At 35.8% G+C, this 23,680-nt stretch overlaps 1 protein-coding gene across 7 annotated transcripts in view; it reads right to left on the bottom strand.

Annotated features, from left to right (window-relative positions):
- Window positions 1-23,680, bottom strand: part of LOC136026894 (uncharacterized) — a 56,704-nt gene that overhangs the window by 22,155 nt on the left and 10,869 nt on the right. Inside the window, exons 3-5 of one of the 7 annotated variants that reach the window (XM_065703709.1) lie at window positions 13,306-13,391; window positions 8,581-8,634; window positions 4,997-5,050 (exon numbers count right to left, since the gene is read on the bottom strand). In XM_065703709.1, the coding sequence (XP_065559781.1) occupies window positions 4,997-5,050; window positions 8,581-8,634; window positions 13,306-13,391 (194 nt within the window). Of the gene's footprint in view, window positions 1-4,990; window positions 5,051-8,574; window positions 8,635-13,305; window positions 13,392-23,680 lie in introns of all 7 variants that reach the window. The other 6 variants (XM_065703708.1, XM_065703707.1, XM_065703706.1 and 3 more) reach the window with 6 other exon arrangements.

A 23,680-nucleotide genomic window follows, 5' to 3' on the forward strand; every position in this document is an offset into this window, starting at 1 on the left:
CAGGTTTACCGACCCTCGAACATGCAACGTACAATTGTCAATGGGAAAAACAATCAGTATTAAGATCTATACCACATTTTTCTAATGATTGACCTTGAGCTTTGTTAATGGTGATTGCAAATGCTAATCGAATTGGGAATTGCAATCTTTTAAATTGAAAAGGCAGATCCGTTGGAATCTTGGGAATGCGAGGAATAAGAACAGCCTCACCCTCAAAAGGCCCTGTCAAGATTGTGGCCTCTATTAGGTTTTCCATTGTTTTTTTTTACGGCAAGTCGAGTGCCATAGCAAAGCTTTGGTGGGTTTATATTTCTTAAAAGTATTATTGGTAGGCCTATTTTTAGTTGTAGCACGTGTGGTGGAAACCCTGAGAATAATATCTCGAGGTAAAAACTGATCACCGACCATAACGATGGCCACTTCGTCGATAGTTGGAGCATTGTATCTACGCACATGTTGGCCAGGAGGCGTTTTGTCAGCGGAAATAACAATTTTATGCGTATAAGTAGGCATCAAATCGATGGCTGTTTTGAACAGACGCACTAAATTATTATTTTCGTGGAAAAGATGTTGTAATTGGGAAACGATTGTCCTTTCAATGTTGGGAGAAATTTCGCAACGTGCATTCAATTCAGAATTTCTATCACTGATGAAGTACAATTGTAAAAATTTATGATTCTCGCCTGAGAATGGTAGAAGAGACCCTGCTCTATGATAAATTTGCCCTTTTACTTTGAAAGTAGACATAAATTGATCTAGATTTTCAATTTGGGCTCCAAACGACGTCATTTGGAAACATGAGTTGTATTTTCTGATTCATTTATATTCCTTATGTCCCGGTGTCCCGGTCGTCATTTATATCCCCCTGTTTTATATCCCGCTTATTTTTCAGTTTTTTCCTTTTTTTAGTTTTTTTTTTACTTTTTTAGTTCTTTTAGTTTTTACGTTTTTTAGTTTTTTTTAGTTTTTTAAATGAATTTTTTTTTTTAGTTTTTTACCTTTTTTTCTTTCTAGTTTTTATTGGTTTTTACCTTTTTTTAGCTTTTTATCTTTTTTATTTTTTTTTATTTTTATTTTTAATTTTATTAGTATTCTTTTTCTCTTCTATTTTTCATTTTTCCTTTTTTTTAGTTTTTTTTAGTTTTTAGTTTTTTAAGTTTTTTCCTTTTTTTAGTTTCTTTAGTTTTTTTAGTTTTTCGGCTTTTTTATTTTTTTTATTAGTTTTTAGTTTTTTTTGTAGTTTTTGCCTTTTTTTTAAGTTTTTTCAGTTTTTTTTTTAGTTTTAGTTTTTTACCTTTTTTAGCCTAACCAGGATTTGAACCTGGGACCTTCATTCTCCGTTCTGACACCCTCTCTCACCGAGTGACTACTCCAGCATGTTCATTTTGGTGTTTTAAATGGTATATTATTAACCAAATTAATGTGTTTTACAATATACTAAGCATCGTCATAACAAAAATGACGGCAACTAATTTCATGACGTCAGCCAAAACATGACGTCACCTGATCCACAGATCCACAGACCCACAGACAGACAGACAACTTATTTTTATATATATAGATATATATATATATATATATATATATATATATATATATATATATATATATATATATATATATATATATATATATATATATATATATATATATATTGTTTATATTAAATACATTGTCGGTAAATTTTTCTCCGTAAAATATACTGTTGGGTATTATTATGTTAAACCCGGGTGGACGAAGATAAAAACAAGAGCCAAGAGCTCATATGGCACTTATGATGAGGTCGAAAGAGCCAAGAGCTCATACGACATGAGCTCTAGCAAATTCTAAAAATCAATAGATTGATTTGAAAGGAAAATCAGAGGCTTAATGCCGGTCGAGATTTAAAATAAGAGCTCTGAGACACGAGGTCCTTCTAAACATAAACATTCATTAAGATCCGATCACCCACTCGTAAGTTAAAAATATCTCATTTTTTTAATTTTTCCTCTCCCTTCAGCCCCCAGATGGGCGAATCCGGGAAAACGACTTTATTAAGTCAATTGGTGCAGGCACCGAACTCACCAAAGCACTGGACACCCCCCTAACTTCTCCAAAGAGAGCAGATCCAGTCCGTTTACGTCAATTGCGTGTCTACCACATTTGCTTATACACCTCTATCCACCAAGTTTCATCCCGATCTCTCAATTCTAAGCGTTTTCCAACATTTTCGGTTTTCTCCTCCAACTCCCCCCAATGTCACCAGATCTGGTCAGGATTCAAAATAAGAGCTCTGAGATATGATTCCTTCTAAATATCAATTTTCATTGGGATCCGGTTACCCGTTCTTAAGTTAAAAATACCTCAATTTTTCCAATTTTTCCGAATTAACACCCTCCCCCCCCCCGCCAAAGAGAGCTGATTCAATCCGATTGTGTTAATCACGTATCTAGGACTTGTGCTTATTCTTCCCACCAAGTTTCATCCCGATCTCTCCACTCTAAGCTTTTTCGAAGAATTCCCGTTTCCCCCTCAAATTCCCCCAATATCACCGCTCGGGATTTAACGTAAGAGCTCTGAGACACAAGATCCTTCTAAATATCACATTTCATTAAGATCCGATCACCCATCTGTAAGTTAAAAATACCCCATTTTTCAATTTTTCCTCCCCCTCCAGCCCCCCAGATGGCCGAGTCGGGGAAACGACTATTATCAAGTCAAAGTTGTGCAGGTCCCTTACACGCCTATCAATTTTCATCGTCCTAGCACGTCCAGAAGCACCAAACTCGCCAAAGCACTGGAAATCTCCCTAAACTCCCCCCAAAGAGAGCGGAACCGTTCCAATTACTTCAATCACGTATCTAGGACTTGTGCTTATTCTTCCCATTAAGTTTCATCCCGATCTCTCCACTTTGAGCTAATACCGAAAATAAACCGAAGATATTCGGTTTCCAAGATTTCTGTTTTCCCCCTCCAACCCCCTATGTCTCCAGGTCCGATTAAAAATGGACTATCTGAGACATAAGATCTGTCTATATATCAAATTTCATTAAGATCCGATCACCCATTCGTAAGATAAAGATGCCTCAATTTTCACGCTTTCTAAGATTTCCGGTTTCCCCCTCCAATTCCCGCCAAGGTCACCGGATCTGGTCAGGATTTAAAATAAGAGCTCTGAAGCACAAGGTCCTTCTAAATATCAAATTTCATTAAGATCTGATCCCCCGTTCGTAAGCTGCAAATACTTCATTTTTTCTATTTTTCCGAATTACCCCCCCCCCCCAAACTTTTCCAAAGAGAGTGGATCCAGTCTAGTTACGTCAGTCACGGATCTTGGACTTGTGCTTATTCTTCCCACCAAGTTTCATCCTGATCTCTCTACTCTAAACGTTTTATAAGATTCCCCCCCCAACTCCCCCAATGACACTTGATCTGGTCGGAATTTAAAATAAGAGATCTGATTTACGAGGTCCTCCTAAATATGATATTTCATAAATATGATAAGTTAAAAATACGTCATTATTTCTAATTCTTCAGAATTGACCCTCCCCCCAACTCCCCTAAATAGAGTGGATCCGTTCCGGTTATATCAATCACATATCTAGGACTTGTACTTATTTTTCCCAAGAAGTTTCATTTCGATCCCTCCACTCTAAGCGTTTTCCAAGATTTTGGGTTTCCTCCTCCAACTCCTCCCAATATCACTGGATCCGTACGAGATTCAAAATAAGAGCTCTGAGACACGGTATCCATCTAAATATCAAATTTTATTAAGATCCGATCACACGTTCATAAGTTAAAAATATCTAATTTTTTATAATTTTTCCGATTATCCGACCACCCCCCCCCCCCAGATGGTCAAATCGGGTAAATGACTATTTCTATTTTAACCGGGTCTGGTCCCTGATACGCCTGCCAAATTTCATCGTCCTAGCTTATCTGGAAGGACCTAAACTTGCAAAACCGGGACAGACAGACCAACAGAATTTGCGATCGCTATATGTTACTTGGTAAATACCAAGTGCCATAAAAATGGTTTTCACTACAATCGGGTCTTCGGTACCGAGAATGGTGCTCTTTGGACCTTTGGTACCTGGGCAGCTGCTCTTTGGAATTTAATTGTGGGGCATTAGTTTGCTAATTTCGAAACTAAAGGCATCTTAAGCAGGGTAGAAGCTTGCTTATTCTGGTACCCTAGGAACTCCAGAAAGTTGACTTTAAGTTCTGTGAGTTTATTGCATTGGTACCCATTCACGAAAATATAATGGGTGGAGGGGTAAGGATTTTTTCAATATTCTAAAACTGATAATACAAAAAAAGCGATTTTTAAAAATCTAGGATGGAGGCTATGTTGTTCTTTATTTGATATTTGTTTTATCATAAATAAAAAAAAGATTCTGTATTTAGGATGACAGTTAAAACCTCCCACCCCTCTCTCCTTCCAATTTTTGTAACTGTTCCGAGGGGAGGGGCCTCTTTGTTACTGCAATTTTACTTCGTTATGCAAAACACGGGTACTTTATGGTCATACATAAATGTTTCCTTCTTTTGCCTAAACATTTTTGGCTCTTTGGTAGGGGGTTGGGGGAGGTGATACATCAACAACTTGTTTCCTGTTTTATATTATTTTTCTAGCCAAATGTCTTTTCCAATTATTGTTCCCATCAGTGCCTATTGGTTTTACTATCGTGTCATCTGCATTACTTTATTGATTTTCCTGAGCATCGAAATTAGTAACTAGTGTCCCTGATTTTAAATACATTCAAATTTTTGGGCACTGAAGTTAGCAAGCTACTACCCAAATTTACATCTATTGAGGTCCGACCCGGGCACCGAACCAAAAACTTTCTCCGTGTCCGAAAATATGATGTTAAAAAAGTACAATTTTCTTGGAAATTCTTTAATGTGTCCTGGATTGAGGATAAACACCTTATATTCCTGCACCTTTGTGTGTAGGAGTGACAGTTAGAGCAGGAGAAGTTTTTAACCCTTAATGTTTAAATAATAATACCTTGACCTTAACTGGCTCTTCATCTTCACCTTCCCATCTGTCATCAGCTTCCCAAGAATCCTGAAATGAAAATAAATGACAATTAATAGAAAAAAACCAAACGATAATAATGACTATTACAAACACATCCAACTCAGGTTGGATCTCGGCAGGATTAAATTTCAGCGTCAGTACTAAATATTCACACTAATTTGGGTACAAAATAGTACAAGATTCAAAGAAAAAAAGTGTTATATTAGATTTAAAAACATACAATCATCTTTCTCCGTAAAATTTACTGTTGGGTATTATTATGTTGAACCCGGGTGGACGAAGATAAAAACAAGAGCCAAGACATGAACTTTAGCAAAATTCTAAGAATCAATAGATTGACTTAAAAGGCAAATCAGAGGCTTAATGCCGGTCGGGATTTAAAATAAGAGTTCTGAGACACGAGGTCCTTCTAAATATAAAAATTCATTAAGATCCGATCACCAACTCGTAAGTTAAAAATACCTCATTTTTTCTAACTTTTCCTCTCCCTTCAGCCCCAAGATGGGCGAATCCGGGAAAAAGACTTTATTAAGTCAATTGGTGCTGGTCCCTGACACGCCTACCAATTTTCATCGTCGTAGCACGTCCAGAAGCACCGAACTCGCCAAAGCACTGGACCCCCCTAACTTCTCCAAAGAGAGCAGATCCAGTCCATTTACGTCAATTTAGTATCTGCCACATATGCTTATTCTATCCTTCAACTTTCTTCCCGATCTCTCCACTCTAAGCGTTTTCCAAGCTTTTCGGTTTTCCCCTCCAACTCCCCTAATGTTACCAGATCTGGTCAGGATTTAAAATAAGAACTCTGAGACATGAGTTCCCTCTAAATATCAAGTTTTATTAGGATCCGGTCACCCGTTCTTAAGTTAAAAATACCTCAATATTTCTAATTTTTCCGAATTAACAGTCCCCCCCCCCCTCGAAAGAGAGCTGATTCAGTCCGATTATATCAATCACGTATCTATGACTTGTGCTTATTCTTCCCACCAAGTTTCATCCCGATCCCTCCACTCTAAGCCTTTTCGAAGATTTCCCGTTTCCCCCTCCAACTCCCCCAATATCACCGGTCGGGATTTAACGTAAGAGCTCTGAGACACAAGATCCTTCTAATATAAAATTTTATTAAGATCCGATCACCCAATTTAAAGTTAAAAGTACCCCATTTTTCAATTTTTTCAATTCAACGACTATCATCAAGTCAAAATTGTGCAGGTCCCTGACACGCCTACCAATTTTCACCGTCCTAGCACGCCCAGAAGCACCAAACTCGCCATAGCACTGGAAATCCCCCCAAAGAGAGCGGAAGCGTTCCAATTGCGTCAATCACGTATCTAGGACTTGTGCTTATTCTTCCCATTAAGTTTCATCCCGATATCTCCACTTTAAGCGTTTTCCAAGATTTTCGGTTTCCAAAATTTCTGTTTCCTCCCTCTAACCCCCTATGTCTCCGGATCCGATTCAAAAATGGATTATCTGGGACATAAGATCTTTCTATAGATCAAATTCCATTAAGATCCGATCACCCATTCGTAAGATAAAGATGCCTCAATTTTCACGTTTTCTAAGATTCTCCCCCCCCCCCATCAACTCCTCCCAATGACACTTGATCCGGTCGGAATTTAAAATAGGAGATCTAAGTTACGAGGTCCTCCTAAATATGATATTTCATTAAGATCCAATCACTCCTTCGTAAGTTAAAAATACCTCATTATTTTTAAATCTTCAGATCTAACCCTCCCCCCAACTCCCCTAAATAGAGTGGATCCGTTCCGGTTATGTCAATCACGTATATAGGACTTATGCTTATTTTTCCCACCGAGTTTCATTTCGATCCCTCTACTCTAAGCATTTTCCAAGATTTTAGGTTTCCTCCTCCAACTCCCCCCAATGTCACCGGATCCATACGAAAGCTCTGAGACACGATATCCATCTAAATATCAAATTTTATTAAAATCCGATCACCCGTTCGTAAGTTAAAAATACCTCTTTTTTATAATTTTTCCGATTATCCGTCCCCCCATTCCCCCCCCCCCTTATAGTCATATCGGGGAAATTACTATTTCTAACTTAATCTGGTCTGGTCCCTGATACGCCTGCCATATTTCATCGTCCTAGCTTATCTGGAAGGACCTAAACTTGCAAAACCGGGAAAGACAGACCAACAGAATTTGCGATTGCTATATGTTACTTGGTAAATACCAAGTGCCACAAAAATGGTTTTCACTACAATCGGGTCTTCAGTACTCAGAATGGTGCTCTTTGGACCTTTGGTACCTGGGCAGCTACTCTTTGGAATTTAATCGTGGGGCATTAGTTTGCTAATTTCGGAAACAAGCCGTCCTGGCCGAGTGGGTTGGTGCGCTGGATTCAGGATCCCTTGTCTGAGAGGACACGGGTTCGAATCCCAGTGTACCCAATTCTTCAGTTTGGGACGGGGGTCAGTGGCGTGACTCTGTAAGCTTAGCCAGAGTCGACCCAGCTCTAAATGGGTACCTGGAGAAATCTGGGGAAGGTAAACAGGAAGGGTGTGCGAAAGCATAGGATGGCTGGCCCCCAACCCCCCATTGCACTTCCTGGCTGAAGGGCCAAGAAACGGAGATCAGCACCGCCGGTACGGACTGTAAAGTCTAATGCCGTATCCTTTACCTTACCTTTTTTAATTTTGGAAACTAAATGCATCTTAAGCAGGATAGATGCTTGCTAATTCTGGTACCCTAGGAATTCCAGAAAGTTTAATTTAAGTTCTGTGAGTTTATTGCATTAGTACCCATTCACGAAAATGTAATGGGTGGATGGGTAAGGATTTTTTCGATATTCTAAAACTGATAATACAAAAAAAGTGATTTTTAAAAATCTAGGGTGGAGGCTATGCTGTTCTTTATTTGACATTTGTTTTATCACAGGTACAAAAAGAATTCTAAATTTAGGAGGACAGTTAAAAACTCCCATCCCTCTCTCCTTCCTATTTTCGTAACTGTTCCGAGGGGAGGGGCCTCTTTGTTACTGCAATTTTACATCGTTAGGCAAAGCACGGGTACTTTATGGTCATACATAAATGTTTCCTTCTTTTGCCTATACATTTTTGGCTCTTAGGTAGGGGGTTGGGGGAGGTGATACATCAACAATTTGTTCCCTGTTTTCTCCATCAAAATATTGTATATTATTTTCCTAGCCTAATGTCATTTGCAATCATTGATCCCATCAGTGCCTATTGGTTGTATTATCGTGTCATCTGCATTACTTTTTTTATTTCCCTGAGCATCAAAATTAGTAACTAGTGTCCCTGATTTTAAATACATTCAAATTTTTGGGCACTGAAGTTAGCAAGCTACTGCCCAAATTTACATCTATAGAGGTCCGACTCGGGCACCGAACCAACAACTTTCTCTATCTTTTTATATCTTTCTCTGTTAAAAAAGTAAAATTTTCTTGGAAATTCCTTAATGTGTCCTGGATTGAGGGTAAACACCTCATATTCCTGCACCTTTGTGTGCAGGAGTGACAGTTAGAGTAGGAAAAGTTTTTAACCCTTAATGTTTAAATAATAATACCTTGACCTTAACTGGCTCTTCATCTTCACCTTCCCATCTGTCATCAGCTTCCCAAGAATCCTGAAATGAAAATAAATACCAATTAATAGAATAAAACCAAACGATAATAATGACTACAACAAACACACCCAACTCAGGTTGGATCTCGCCAGGATTAAATTTCAGCGTCAGTACTAAATATTCACACTAATTTGGGTACAAAATAGTACGAGATTCAAAGAAAAAAAATGTTATATTAGATTTAAAAACATAGAATCATGCCCCAAATGCTTCTAAACTGGATATTTTGCAGATCCCACTATCACTTGATTGCCCTATAATTAATCATTGCATATATCTACTGGCCTAATATTTGTGCAAATGGGGCAAAACCTTTAACTATTTTTTAGGGAGGGGGGAATTCTCCTGTTTTGGAAAAGGAAATTTATGTTCTGAATTTCTTAAGATCAGAAATTTAAGATAAGAGCAGCGCTGTCATAGTCATCTTTTATAGTTTAAGTACCAAATAGTTCTGGGAAATAGTAAACAGGTCTTGACTGGTCAAGTACTTATAGGACTTATAGATCTAGTACATATAGGACATCTAGTACATATAGGATATATTGCATACATTTAGTGGCCTAATATTTGTGCAAACGGAACAAAACCTTTAATTCTTTTTTGTGTGTGGGGGGGGGGAATGCTCTTGTTTTGGAGAAAAGAAATGTATATTCTGAATTTCTTAGGATTTGAGAGCAGCACTGTTATAGTTATTTTCTACAGTTTAAGCACCAAATAGTTTGAGCAAATAGTAAACAGGTCTTGACTGGTCTAGTACATATAGGACTTTGACCTGACTTGACTAGTCTAGTAGCATACTACTACTACTACTACTAATAATAATAATAACTCACTGCAGCACCAAGCCGCCTGAGGCCAGCACAGCTACGCACGCTCCTCCTCCAACCTAATCTATTTAAAGCCTCCCTCTTTACACCCTCCCAGGAAGTTCCTATTTCCTTTAAATCTTTATTTATGACATCCTCCCAACCCGGACAAGGACAACCTGCTTTCCGTGTAGCCCCAGACGGTTGGCCAAAAAGGACAATTTTCGTTAATCTGTCATCCTTCATCAATAGAACGTGGCCTAGCCATCTCAACCTTTCTTTCATTATAGCCCCAGAAAGCGGGATTGAACCAGACTTTTCGTACAACCTACTGTTTGAAATACGGTCAGTCAGTCGGATATCCAGAACAATCCGTAGGCAATTTCTCTGGAAAACATCTAGTAAATTTTCATCTGCTTCTCGGAGTGCCCATGTTTCAGAGCCATATTTGACCACTGTCATCACTGTAGCTTCCAATATTCTAATCTTGGTTTGTAGACTTATCTTTCTATTCTTCCAAACTTGTTTTAACTGTGAAAAAACACCCTGAGCCTTAGCTATTCTACTTTTAACATCTTCATTGCTCCCACCATCTTTACTAATAATACTACCAAGGTAACTGAAGCTCCCAACCTGATCAATCTTTTCGTTACCTAATGTCACCTGTTCATCTTCACTTATTCCTAGCCTTAGTGACTTAGCCTTCTTAACATTAATTTTCAAGCCTATTTTAGCACCCTGAACTCGTAAAACCTCTAAAAATGCATTCATTTTGCTCACACTCACATTTGATTCCATGGTCTCCAATTACCTTTCCTGTGCTCCTTAAGACGAAGTCCATCAAAATGATCCATATAAAGGGGGATAGAACACAACCCTGCTTAACTCCTGATTTAATACAAAACCAGTTGCTAACCTCATTTCCTACCTTAACCGCAGCAGTATTATTCTCGTACATAGCGCAAATCACTTTAACGTATTTTTCAGGTATACCATATAACGATAAGACCTTTGTTAACGATGTTCTATCAACAGAATCGAAAGCTTGCTCATAATCGATAAACTGAGGACCAGAGGTGTTTGACAACGAAGGGACTTCTCAATTATTAACCCAAGAGTGAAAACATGGTCGACACATCCTCTACCTTTTCTAAAACCGCATTGTTATTCCCTTAGAACTTTGTCTACAGAATGTCTCAGTCTAAAAAGTATCATATTACTCAGGAATTTGCTACCTACAGAGACCAGACTAATGCCTCGATAATTACGACACTCACTCTTGTCACCTTTCTTATACAGTGGTTTAATTAAGGTTTTCCTAAAATCACTGGGTACTTCCCCTTTTTCAAAAATCATGTTCATAATCTTCAGTAGCTTATTCCTAACCTCAGAGCCACCATATTTAAGAAACTCATTAATCATACTATCAGCAGCTGGGGCCTTATTATTTCTTAATCATTTTAGTGCTGTCGCTAATTCTTCCTCACTAAACAAATTTTCCTTCACAGCCAATGTATCACAAACTTTTTCATTTTCATCTATATCTTTTCCTGCAACTGTATCTCGGTTTAGCACATTCTCAAAATGTTCCACCCATCTTTCTTTAACTTTTTCCTTATCACTAATTGTGGCCCCATTTCTATCTTTAACTGGGACTAGTCCGGATTGGCTACTCCCTTTCAATTTATTAACATGCCAGTATAACATTTTACTATTATGCCGTCTAGCCGCATCTTCCAGATCCTCAACAATTTTATCCATCGCCTCCACTTCACATATCCTTAGTTCATATTTTAATGCTTTCTCCACTTTCTTTACATTCCTTTTGTTTTCATACGACCTATCACTAAGATAATTCTTATACAAACCCCTTCTACTCTCTATTAAACCTAAAGCTTTTTCACTAATATTCCTAGTTGCAGTCTTAGCACTCTTCCCTAGGACACCATCAGCAACTTCACAAATTGTTTTTCTGAAATTATTCCATTCATCTTCCACATTGTCAAATTTTAAACTCTCAAGTTTAGTACTCAACTGTTCCTGGAATTTTTTTCTCAAATTTTCATCCTGAAGTCTACCAACATCATAACTTTCCGGGAGGGATTTACCCTCCCGAAATTTCAGCTTTAAATTAACCTTAGACACTACTAGATGGTGATCTTTACTTTTAACATCAATAACGGCACTCCTATACACCCTAGTATCTTGTATTGATCCTTCTAGTCTTCTGTTTACAATAACATAATCAATAAGGCTTGCTGTCTTACCATCTCGTGGATACCATGTCAACTTATGGGCCATTTTGTGACCAAACACCGTATTGGTTATAACTAGGTTGTTATACCTACAAAATTGCAAAATCCTATAGCCATTACTGTTTTCTTTGCCTACACCAAATTTACCTAGGCTAGGATACCATCTATCCCTATTTCTACCAACCTGGGCATTAAAATCTCCTAGCAAAAACAACATATTTCTACCTGGTACCATGTCTATTTGCTCCTGTAACTGTAAGTAAAATTCATCTGAGTCACTAGTATCTCCATCAGTTGGTTCAATGGGGGCATATACTACTATAACTGATACCCTAAACTTTTTAGTAATAAAATGAGCAATTAGTATTCTATTATTAATACCTTCCCAGCCTAAACAAGACTTAGCAGCTTCCTTATTCATCATGAGCCCTACTCCCTGTCTATATACCCCATCCTTCCTGCCTGAGTAAACAAATTCTATGTCACCTAATTTCATGCTTCCTACCCCTGGGATGTGAGTTTCTGAAACTCCTAATAAATCCAGTTCAAACCGTCTGAATTCGTCAGTCAAAATGTCGATGCGATAGTCATTTTTTAGCGTCGTAACATTCCAAGTTCCAATTTTCATGTTCTTTAAATCTTTGAAATTATTTTGGCCTCAAGAAAAGCAGTGATCCCGGATATCAGTGCAGGATGGGGACCAACATATCTTCTCAAGTCTACACCGAAGCACTTAAGCCGGCTTAGAACCGGACAGCAAGAAGTCCCTGGGACCTCCAGTAAGTTGGAGGCTTTGTGCAATCCTGGGCCCATCTTGGTCCAGAAAAATATCAAATAATCAGAATCCCGTACGAGTGCTGTGTTGTTTACTAGGCTATAATTTCCTCGAGGGCGCCACTCCTAAAGTGGGAAAAATACATAGAGGAAGCAATATTATTAAATCAATACAATGTCTGATGTCTTTCCTTTTTAGCTAAATTTGAATTTTATTATTTTATACCTTTCCTTATTTGGCGTGAAATTACTTTGTTGCGGAGTTGTATGTTTTAGTCACGATTTCCTTTTTGATGAACTGTTCAAGGAAAAAAAATAAAAGAGAGAAAGCGCACACATTCAGGCGAATATTTCATGTATGTAATATGTATATAAATATATATATATATATATATATATATATATATATATATATATATATATATATATATATATATATATATATATATATATACATATATATATATATATATATATATATATATATATATATATATATATATATATATATATATATATATATATATATATATATATATATATATATATATATATATATATATGCATCTATGTAACGTAATGCATGTATGTAAATGCTCTTAATTTTTCCATGAAAAACATGGGGAAATGTGAAATAGTAAAAAGACAGTGAAATACACTACTGAGTTAAAAAGAATGTTATAATATGGGTGGATCCCTAGATCGGCAAATTTTGTCCTGGTAACACTATTTTAATAAAAAATATTTGGCAAAAAAAAATCAAAAAGGAATCAGGAGTGATAGTCAGAGTAGTAAAAGTTTTTAACCCTTAATGTTTAAATAAGACCTTAAGTGACCTTAACTGGCTCTTCATCTTCACCTTCCCATCTGTCGTCAAAGCGTCTAGAGACTAGAACTGGAGAAGGACCAAAATCTTCATGACCTAAAAAGAGGAACTTTATAATTTAAAATGAAAGTATTATCGTGATTTGTTGAATTAATGGCTCTTAAAAACAGGAAAAAAGGAAAGAAGAATTTAGTGCTGCCTAAGTAAAGGACGATATGGCTTCCATGTATTATTTTTCTTTTATCCAGGTCACTTAGCATAAAAAAGTAGTCATAGACACTTTTGAGGGGGCTCGTTTGATCAGAAATTAAAACTTCTAGTGTCCTTCAAGAGCCAAAAGTGATTAGAGGGCAACAAGCCTCCTCCCGTGCCCTTTTTAGCTATTATCCCTTACCTTCCAAAGACACTCGACCCCATGTGGGAGCTGACCTAGATGTCTTTCGATTTACCTCTGCCCCCGTCCCCTAAGTTAAAAATTTCAGATTAATTTGACCCCTGACCCCCATCCGCATCAAATACTCGCTCGAAGTTTCAATTTAATTTTTATTCCTGAGATACTGCAGACATGGTATTTTGATAGCCTTACAGTACATATTGTCTTTTTAATGGTTCATCCCCACGACAAACCCTGTAAGTTTTGACTTAATAGTCTAAGCTGTTCTTGTAATATTGCAGACAACATTGCAGACAATATCGCAGACAGCATCTTTGGACAACTTACATGTGCAGAGTTTGTTTTCATTTATTTCAACTCCTCCTCAATACTCCTTGAACTTTACATCTTAATACCGTTAGAAATAGTCGTGGTGGTAGTAGTAGTAGTGGTAGCAACAGTATTAACAGTTGTAACAGGAGTATTATGCATATTACCGTTCGTTCAGTTGAACATCCCCTTCATCATGCCCTGAAAGTTCAAATTTAATACCCTTAGTCATTCCTGAGATATTGTAGATACGCCATTTTGACAACCTAACAGCACACAGTGTCTATTGTTTTATCTCAATGCTTGGCCCAGCAAAAATTATAAGTCTCACCGAAGTTTATAGTGCTAAAAGAAACATTATTTTTCGTTGGGTTGGGTTTCCTTTTTGTTGGCAAAAATTGTTTAACACCTTTTCCCTCTCCTACACTATGATTTATTTCAGTAGACCATCTTCCCCATTTCCTTTGGGCTAAAGTGCCTAAAAGTCTCAAATCCAACCCCCTTGGGAGTTCAGTATATTGCAGACATGGTATTTTGACGAACTGAATACACATAGTGTCTATCGATTTATCTCTGTCCCTCTTCCCAAGTCCGACTTCTAAGACCAGTCGAATTTTCCTCTTCCCTCTCTTCTATCCTTCCTCAACTTTCAATTGGACCCCATAAGCCATTTCCAAGGTATTGTAAATGATTTGGAAAATCTCGCGCGCATAGTGCCTTTTGAATTACTTGGTATTGTGAGTCACTACCAGAGTTTACTCTCACAAGCTTATACAAATAGTTGAAATTTTGGAATAGCAAACGACCTGTAAGCACGCCTCATAATACAGCTAATCAGGAACAAAAAGCTTTAGGCCCGTTTCCAAGCCCCAGCCCTCCCCCTAATCCTTACAAAATACATTATTTTCTAGTTCCAGAAGACAATATCTGAAAGTTTTCACCTCATCAAACACCAAAGATGAAACAAGGCCCTCTTCTCGATTATAAAACATATTTATAAATAATAGATAGCTTACATAACTTCGGTTCAACCATAAATTTACTTGGAACTGTCAACCATTATGAACAAAATGGCTATCTGACAAAAATCAAATACAAGAATGGAGTTAAAACTTTCAAGTTGCTCCCAGGTTGTGAAAATAGTGTAATTGCAATATCTCAGGAGTGGCTTGGGGCATTAAGTTGGAAATTTTAGGGTATGTTGAGGGGGAGGGGAATTGATCATTGAATAATGACTTGGGAGAAAGAGTAAAGATTAATCAAAATACATTAAGTGCATCTACGTAACCAGGATTTGACACTTCAAAATATTTGGAACAGAAAAGAGCCACCATGATGAGATATTTCAAGCTAATGTCCTTCTTGAGAGTCAAAAACGATTGGAGGGTAATCAGGCCCGATACAATGCCCTTTTTCTACTTTCAACACAGGATCTATGTTTTGATTTTTCGATTCTTACATGTTTTAGAAGTAAGTTATAATTAGTTATAAGTAATTAAGAAGTCACGGTCGTAAGTAAGTAGAGGTAAGTAAGAAGTAAGTTGTAAGAAAACTTTCTGTTATAATTAGGGTTCCTTCTGTAAGTAAGTAGACGTAAGTAAGAACTAAGTTATAAGAAAGCTTCCTGCTATAATTAAGGTTCCAGCTGATGGTGGATTTGTTATTTCTGATAGTCTTATTGCTGTGTCAAAAGGATTTAGACAAGTTATCATAGTCTTTCCTCCACTGTATAATATTAGCTTCCTTGAGTCATCCTTGACTCCTTGAATCGCTGTTGAACTATACAGTTGCTACTTCGTGTGGCATCCAAATTATTAAACTTAAGCCACTTCAAGTCTCCTTTTGACGAAAATTTAATATTTAAAGTGTCAAAATACTGAAATCAGTTTATTATTTAATGCTAATAAAAGACGTTAGAAGTTGTAGTTTGAAAATGAAGTTTATGTCACGAGGTTGAGTTTAGTGATCATATGATTTCTCATTCCAATTCACTGACTTGCTTTGACTCCATATGGGCCACAGTCTGAAATCAATCCTTAACGGACTGGTCTTAAATTTTGCCGCGAAGGCTCATGACTTATTTGGTACTTTTTTATTTTGCAAAGTACGGTATAACCTTGTACAACAAAGCATAATAATAAAACCGTTACTAAAACCGTTATACAATAAAACCGTTCAGCGTTGACAATATAACCGTCTAAGACTGAATTAGTTGTTTTGACCGATGAAGCACTGCCAATCCGTGCTCATAATGTATGTGGGGAGACAGTTGTCCAAAGAGATTTGTTTTGAGTACCTCGGACTTTGATATGGTAATTCCATTAAAGCAACTAAAAGTTTAGTTATTTGTGGCTCTTAAAGAAAAACTACGTAAGGCTTATGGTATTTGAGCGATAAGTAAAGGTCAATTTGATAAAATTACACTTGGCCATTTTTATAATGCCTTGCTAGTGCCCCATATTTTTTTCTGTAGCCCTTCTGTGGAATTTGTTTAATAAAACCAAGCGCAAAAAATCCCTTCAAATTTTTCCGGTATTGTAAATATTTATTGGGAATTCCCATATGGTTCTGAAAGTCGTATGTTTCGCAAAAATACAATATTTTTTTTTAAATAATCGAGGCAATGGATAATCTTTCTATCAGTTTCATAAGTTAAAGTAGAAAACTTAAAATAGAATAAATAAATAGAATAAAATAGAAAACGACCCGGCTCAATAGTAAACGAAACTCTAAAAATCGGAATTTTGATGCTGAATTTAAATCAGAAAATTTGATCGGAAATTTCCGATCAAAAGAATCGGATTTTCATGCTGAATTTAAATATACAAGTTTCATCAAATTTAGTCTCTGTCATCAAAAGCTACGAGCCTGAGAAAATTTACCTTATTTTGGAAAATAGGGGGAAACACCCCCTAAAAGTCATAGAATCTTAACGAAAATCACACCATCGCATTCAGCATATCAGAGAACAATATAGCAAAGTTTCAAGCTTCTATCTACAAAAATGTGGAATTTCGTATTTTTTGCCACAAGACAGATCACGGGTGCGTGTTTATTTGTTTGTTTTTTGTTTTTCTTTTTCTTTTTCCCAGGGGTCATCGTATCGACCAAGTGGTCTTGGAATGTCTCAAGAGGGCTCATTCTAATGGAAATGAAAAGTTCTAGTGCCCTTTTTAAGTGATTAAAACAATTGGAGGGCACCCAGGCCTCCCACGCTCATTTTTTTCCCAAGGTCAACGGATAAAAATTTTGAGATAGCCATTTTGTTCCGCATAGTCAAAAACTATAATAACTATGTCTTTGGGGATGACTTACTCCCCCACAATCCCTGGGGGAGGGGCTGCAAGTTACAAACTTTAACCAGTGTTTACATATAGTAATGGTTATTGGGAAGTGTACAGACGTTTTCAGGGGATTCTTTTGGTTTGGGGGGGTTGGGTTGAGGGGAGGGGGCTATGTGGGAGGATCTGTCCTTGGAGGAATATGTCATGGAGGAAGCAAAACTCAATGAAAAGGGCGCAGGATTTTCTAGCATTACTATAAAAAACAAGCAATGAAAAAATAAACATGAAAAAGTTTTTTTCAATTGAAAGTAAGGAGTAGCATTAAAACTTAAAACGAACAGAGATTATTAAGCATATGAGGGGTTCTAAAAATACTTTAGCATAAAAAGCGAGGTATTTAGGAGGAGATAAATACATCGCTCTTTATGCTAAAGTATTTTTAGTAATTTTGACTACTTATTCTACGGCCTTCTGATTCAGGGGTCTTTCTTAAAGAATTGGGACAAAACTTAAGATTTAGTATAAAGAGCGAGGTATTAACGAGGGTTCAAACCCCCTCATATACATAATAAAAATATAGGAATATAAAAGTTTGTTACGTAAGTTAATTCTTAAGTTAGGTATATTTTTTACTAATAAAAACGTTCGTTAAAAATTAAAAGTTCTAGTTACCTTTTTAAGTAACCAAAAAATTGGAGGGCAACTACGCTTCCTTCCCCACACCTTATTTCTCAAAATCGTCTGATCAAAATTAAGTGAAAGCCATTTAGCCAAAAAAAAGAATTTGTATGCAAATTTCATTTTAATAATTTATGTGCGGAGAGCCAAAATCAAACATGCATTAATTCAAAAACGTTCAGATATTGAATAAAAAGAACTAGTTTTTTTAACTGAAAGTAAGGAGCGACATTAAAACTTAAAACGAACAGAAATTACTCCGTATATGAAATGGGTTTTCCCCTCCGCAATCCCTCGCTCTTTACGCTAAAGTTTGACTCTTTGCCACAATTCTAATTTCTATAACAATTAAAAACTATCGTAAATAAGTGCAGGGTTTCGTTATCCCCTAACTTTCAAAAAAAGGTAAAATTTTATTTGCTGTTTACTCAAAACTAAATATATTAATCTAACGAGTTTTTTTTAGCTAATCTTTTTAAATAATCTTTTTGTAAGAATTCCTACAAAAAATTGATTTTAAATTAAGAAGAAATAATTAAGAAGAAGGAGAAAAAGAGTTAAGAAGAATTTAGATTAAAAGAGAATTTACTTGAAAGATGTTAAGGAGAGTAGTAATTCCTTTTTCACCAGTGGTGTATATGTTCGTTTTGAGTTCGATTTTATTATATCTTAAGTAAAAAAAAAAGTTTTTTTAACTTAAAGTAAGGAGCGACATTAAAACTTAAAACAAACAGAAATTACTCCGTATATGAAAGGGGCTGTCCCCTCCTCAATGCCCCACTTTTTGCACTAAAGTTTGACTCATTCTGTCACTACTATTTAAAACAGAAAAAATAACTTTTAATTTCGCTCATCACTTTCAGTTAATTGTTTTTTATTTAATTTCTGGACGTTTTTGAATTAATGCACGTTTTTATTTTGGCTCTCTGCACATGAATACTTAGAACGAAATTTGCATATTTCTTTTTTTGGCTGAATGGCTTTTTCTTAGTTTTGATCGGACGATTTTGAGAAAAAAGAAGTGGGGGGAGGAGGCTTAGTTGCCCTTCAATCTTTTGGTTACTTAAAAAGACAACAAGAACTTTTAATTTCTTACAAACGTTTTTATTAATAAAAAATATACGTAACTTCCGGATTAACTTTTTTAACGGAATTCAATATTTGTATGCTTTTATTACGTATATGAGGGGTTTGCCCCCTCTTTAATACCTTGCTCTTTACACTAAAGCTTAAATTGTGCCCCATTTCTTTAAGAATGATCCGTGAATCGCAAAAGCCGTAGAAGAAATAGTTTAAATCACTAAAAATACTTTAGCGTAAAGAGCATGTATTTAGGAGGAGATGAACCCCTCATATGCGTAATAATTTCCTTTCGTTTTGTTTTAATGATACTCCTTACTTTCAGTTGTAAAAGCTTTTTCATATTTATCTTTTCATTGTTCTTTTGTTTTAATTAATATTAGAAAATCCTGCACCCCATTCATGGAAATTCTCTCCTCCCATGACAAATTCCTCCATGGAAAGATCCTCCCATGTAAGCCCCTCCCCTCAACCCCCTCCTATCCAAGAAAAATTTCCCCTGAAAGTCTATACACTTCCCAATAACCATTACTAAATGTAAACACTGGTCAAAGTCTGTAGCTTGTAACCCCTCCCCCGGGGACTGTGAGGGAGTAAGGTGTACCCAAAGACAGAGTTATTAGGTTTTTTGACTATGTTTAAAAAAAATGGCTATCTCAGAATTTTGACCCGTTGACTTTGGGAAAAGAATAAGCGTGGGATCTAGGTGCCCTCCAATATTTTTGGTCACTTCAAAAGGGCACTAGAACTTTTACTTTCCGGTAGAATGAGCCCTCCCACAACATTCTAGGACCACTGGATCGATACGATCACCCCTGAAAAAAAAAGAAAAAAAAGAACACACCCGTGATCGGTCTTCTGGCAAAAAATACGAAATTCCACATTTTTGCAGATAGGAGCTTGAAAATTCTACAGTGTGGTTCTCTGATACGCTGAATGTGATGGTGTGATTTTCCTTAAGATTCTATCACGTTTAGAGGGTGTCTCCCCTATTTTCCAAAATAAAGCAAATATTCTCAGGCTCCTAACTTTTGATAAGTAAGACTAAATTTGATAAAACTTATATATTTTAAATCAGTATAAAAATCCAATTCTTTTGATGTATCTATTAGTATACATCAAATTCTATTTTTTAGAGATTCGTTTACTATTGAGCCGGGTCACTCCTTATTACAGTTCGTTACCACGAACTGTTTGATTATACAACGAAACAGAATACTTCGAATATTAGCCTCTTAATCGATATTTATTCAAAATCCTTGAGCTAATCAAATTTGCATATGTTTCAAATGAAGAAACTAAAAAGAAAGAAAATATTGACGAATAATAATGAAACACTAAAGAAGTTGAACTAGTCATTACCTATAATGTCATATAAAGTGTATGACAGTTTATGTCATAAAAACTTTGTTTATGTTTTTTCAGGTATAAATCTATGGTTGCTTTCTTTATAATTGTAATTTCTGTGTCTATTAAGTATAACATTAAATTAAAGGATACAGTTTTCAGCGAAAAGTAAGAACAGAAGTTAAAACAAAACAGAAGGTATTTAATTTACTGAACAATCATTTACTCACTAATATAGAAGTCTTTTTTGATTAGAATCGTGCATTTTCAAATATTTTCCATCAGACTTTTGCTATTGAAATTTAAAGTTTCAGAATATTTACATTTTATTGTAGTTTGAATTGGCGAATCGCAAGAACAGCATCACCGTGCCATTTCCCTGATCGTTCTTAACCATCTTCACTCTCAGACAAAAGGCAAGCGTTTCTATTTGTTTTGCATTGCTCTGAAAGACTTAGCAGATGACTTTGAACCAGGGTTCGTCTTTGTTTGATGTTAGTATCCTCTTAGATGGAATTTGATAGAATCAGTTATTGTCGCTGATATACACCTCATACATTTTTATGCTCCAAAGCCTTACCAGGACCATCCTTGGGGAAGGCTTTCTAATTCTAGGAATCAAGGGTACTCTGTAGATCATCTCGGTCTTCTTAATTATCGGATAGTCCATCCATGCTTAATGGGGATAGATTGTAAATTATACTTTGGGTGATAACGGCCACAAAGTTGCTTATAGAAGCTTGGGCATATGTTCAAAACAATAGGATGTTCTCTAGTGCTAAGATGAAGGCAAGATGACCTGTTTGGGCCCGTGTAAGTGTTGACCTCAAGAATCTGTCACATCCCTCCTGATCAGTGATTTTCAGTAGGAAACCGTATTTCGGGGTTGAAATGGAAATACCTATGTAGAATAATAACTGATTAGAGGAACTCTCCTCTGATGCAATCGAGAAAGAAGGTGGAAGGCTATCCTCTAGGTTGGGGCTTATACATTGTATTACGGAGATATTGACATACCTATTGGTGAGATTTTAATTCGACCCAGAGCGCCTCTTTACCTTCTGAGTCTGGAATATTAAAGTAAGTACATGGATCATGGCTTTGTAGGCAAACAGTGACACTCCCTCCACAGTAGGAAACACCTTCTCAGTGCTTCCAATATCTCTTAAGGATTTCATGTCCATATATGGTAACCTCAATACTCAGTATCTCTTGCTTCAGATTAGTCTTACAGCAGCAGTGGGAAATTTTGTCCGGAATGGTCTTATCATTCGAAAGTCCAGTGTTACATGATTTGATTTGTTTGTTGTATATGTATGTATACGGCCTGAAAAATGGCTTTAAATACAGTCATTCATTCATTCATATACAATTGCGTGTTTGTAATTTGTGCTGTTGTTTAATTTCCTTGCTTGTTTGTTATTTATTTATATTTTATCTGTATAAGGCCCATGGACTTTTGAAATACATATATATATATATATATATATATATATATATATATATATATATATATATATATATATATATATATATATATATATATATATATATATATTATATATTTATATATATATATATATATATATATATATATATATATATATATATATATATATATATATATATATATATATATATATATATATATATATATATATATATATATATATATATATATATATATATATATATATATATATATATATATATATATATATATATATATATATATGATATAGATATAATGATAGATTTTGTTGTTTCCTACAACAAATTTAGTCAGTTACAAATTAGTTATAACTCAGGTTTTACTTGCAGATTGTTTCTACAGACTACTTTTTGGTTAAAGGCTCATTTAAATGTTAGTGAGGCTACCAATCCCAATGCAACCCAAATTTTTTCATTCAGGTTTAATGCAAATAAAAATACGTCGGGAGTGATGTTAAGCCCAAAGAAAAATATTCAATCGAAATATTTATCAGGAGTGGGGTGGTCTGAAATATTAGAAATGAATTTTAGGATCATCATATCCATAACCTTCCTGGGAAGTTTTGGAATAATTCTTTTCATTGATATACCCCTCCCACTACATATCTTCCTTGTATGCGGGTAAGAATACGAATGTAATATTTCAAACCCTATTTGAAAAATTTCTGCAATAAGGAGACCAACCATTCCCACAGCATCAATATTACAGGCTTAACCAAGAATTAAATAAAAAAAAAACAAGTTTTTTTTAACTGAAAGTAAGGAGCGACATTAAAACTTTAAACGCACAGAAATTACTTCGTATATGAAAGAGGTTGCTTCCTCATCAACGCCCCGCTCTTTACGCTAAAGTTTGACTCTTTCTCTCAATTCTTCTTTTTAAAACAGTAAAAAACTTTAGCGTAAAGAGCGGGGCGTTGATGAGGAAGCAGCCTCTTTCATATACGAAGTAATTTCTGTGCGTTTTAAGTTTTAATGTCGCTCCTTACTTTCAGTTAAAAAAAACTCGTTTTTTTATTTAATTTCTGAACGTTTTTGAATCAATGCATGTTTTGATTTTGGCTCTCCGCAGAGGAATAATCAAAACGAAATTTTGCATATTTTTTTTTGGGGGGGGGCTAAATGGCTTTCTCATAATTTTGATCGAATGATTTTGAGAAAAAAAGAGCGGGGGCGAAGCCTAGTTGCCCTCCGATTTTTTGGTTAATTAAAAAGGCAACTAGAACTTTTAATTTTTTACGAATCTTTTTATTGGTAAAAGATTTACGTAACTTATAAATTAGCTTACGTAAAGAACTATTGTATTCTCATGTTTTTATTACATATATGAGGGGATTCGCCCCATCGTCAGTACCCCGCTCTTTACACTAAAGCTTAAATTTTATCCCAATTCATTAAGAATGACCCCTGAATCACAAAAGCCGTAGAATAAATAGTTGAAATTACTAAAAATACTTTAGCGTAAAGAGCTAGGTATCATAAGGAGGTGAGCCCCTTATATGGGTAATAATTTCTGTTTGTTTTAAGTTTTATTGCTGTTCCTTACTTCCAGCTGAAAAAACTTTTTCACATTTATTTTTTAATTTTTTTTTAAATAATGCTAGTAAATCCTGCTCTCCCTTCATGTAAGTTTTCTTCTCCCATGACAAATTCTCGATGGAAAGTTCCCCCAGCATATCCCTCTCTTCTCAACCCCTCCCCCCAACCAAAAAAATCCTCCTGGAAACGCCTGTATACTTCCCAATAACCATTACTATATGTAAGCACAGATCAAAGTTTGTAACTTGTTGCCCCTCCCACGG

The sequence above is a fragment of the Artemia franciscana genome, chromosome 5 (genome assembly GCF_032884065.1).
Source record: "Artemia franciscana chromosome 5, ASM3288406v1, whole genome shotgun sequence".
Lineage (NCBI taxonomy): Eukaryota > Metazoa > Arthropoda > Branchiopoda > Anostraca > Artemiidae > Artemia > Artemia franciscana.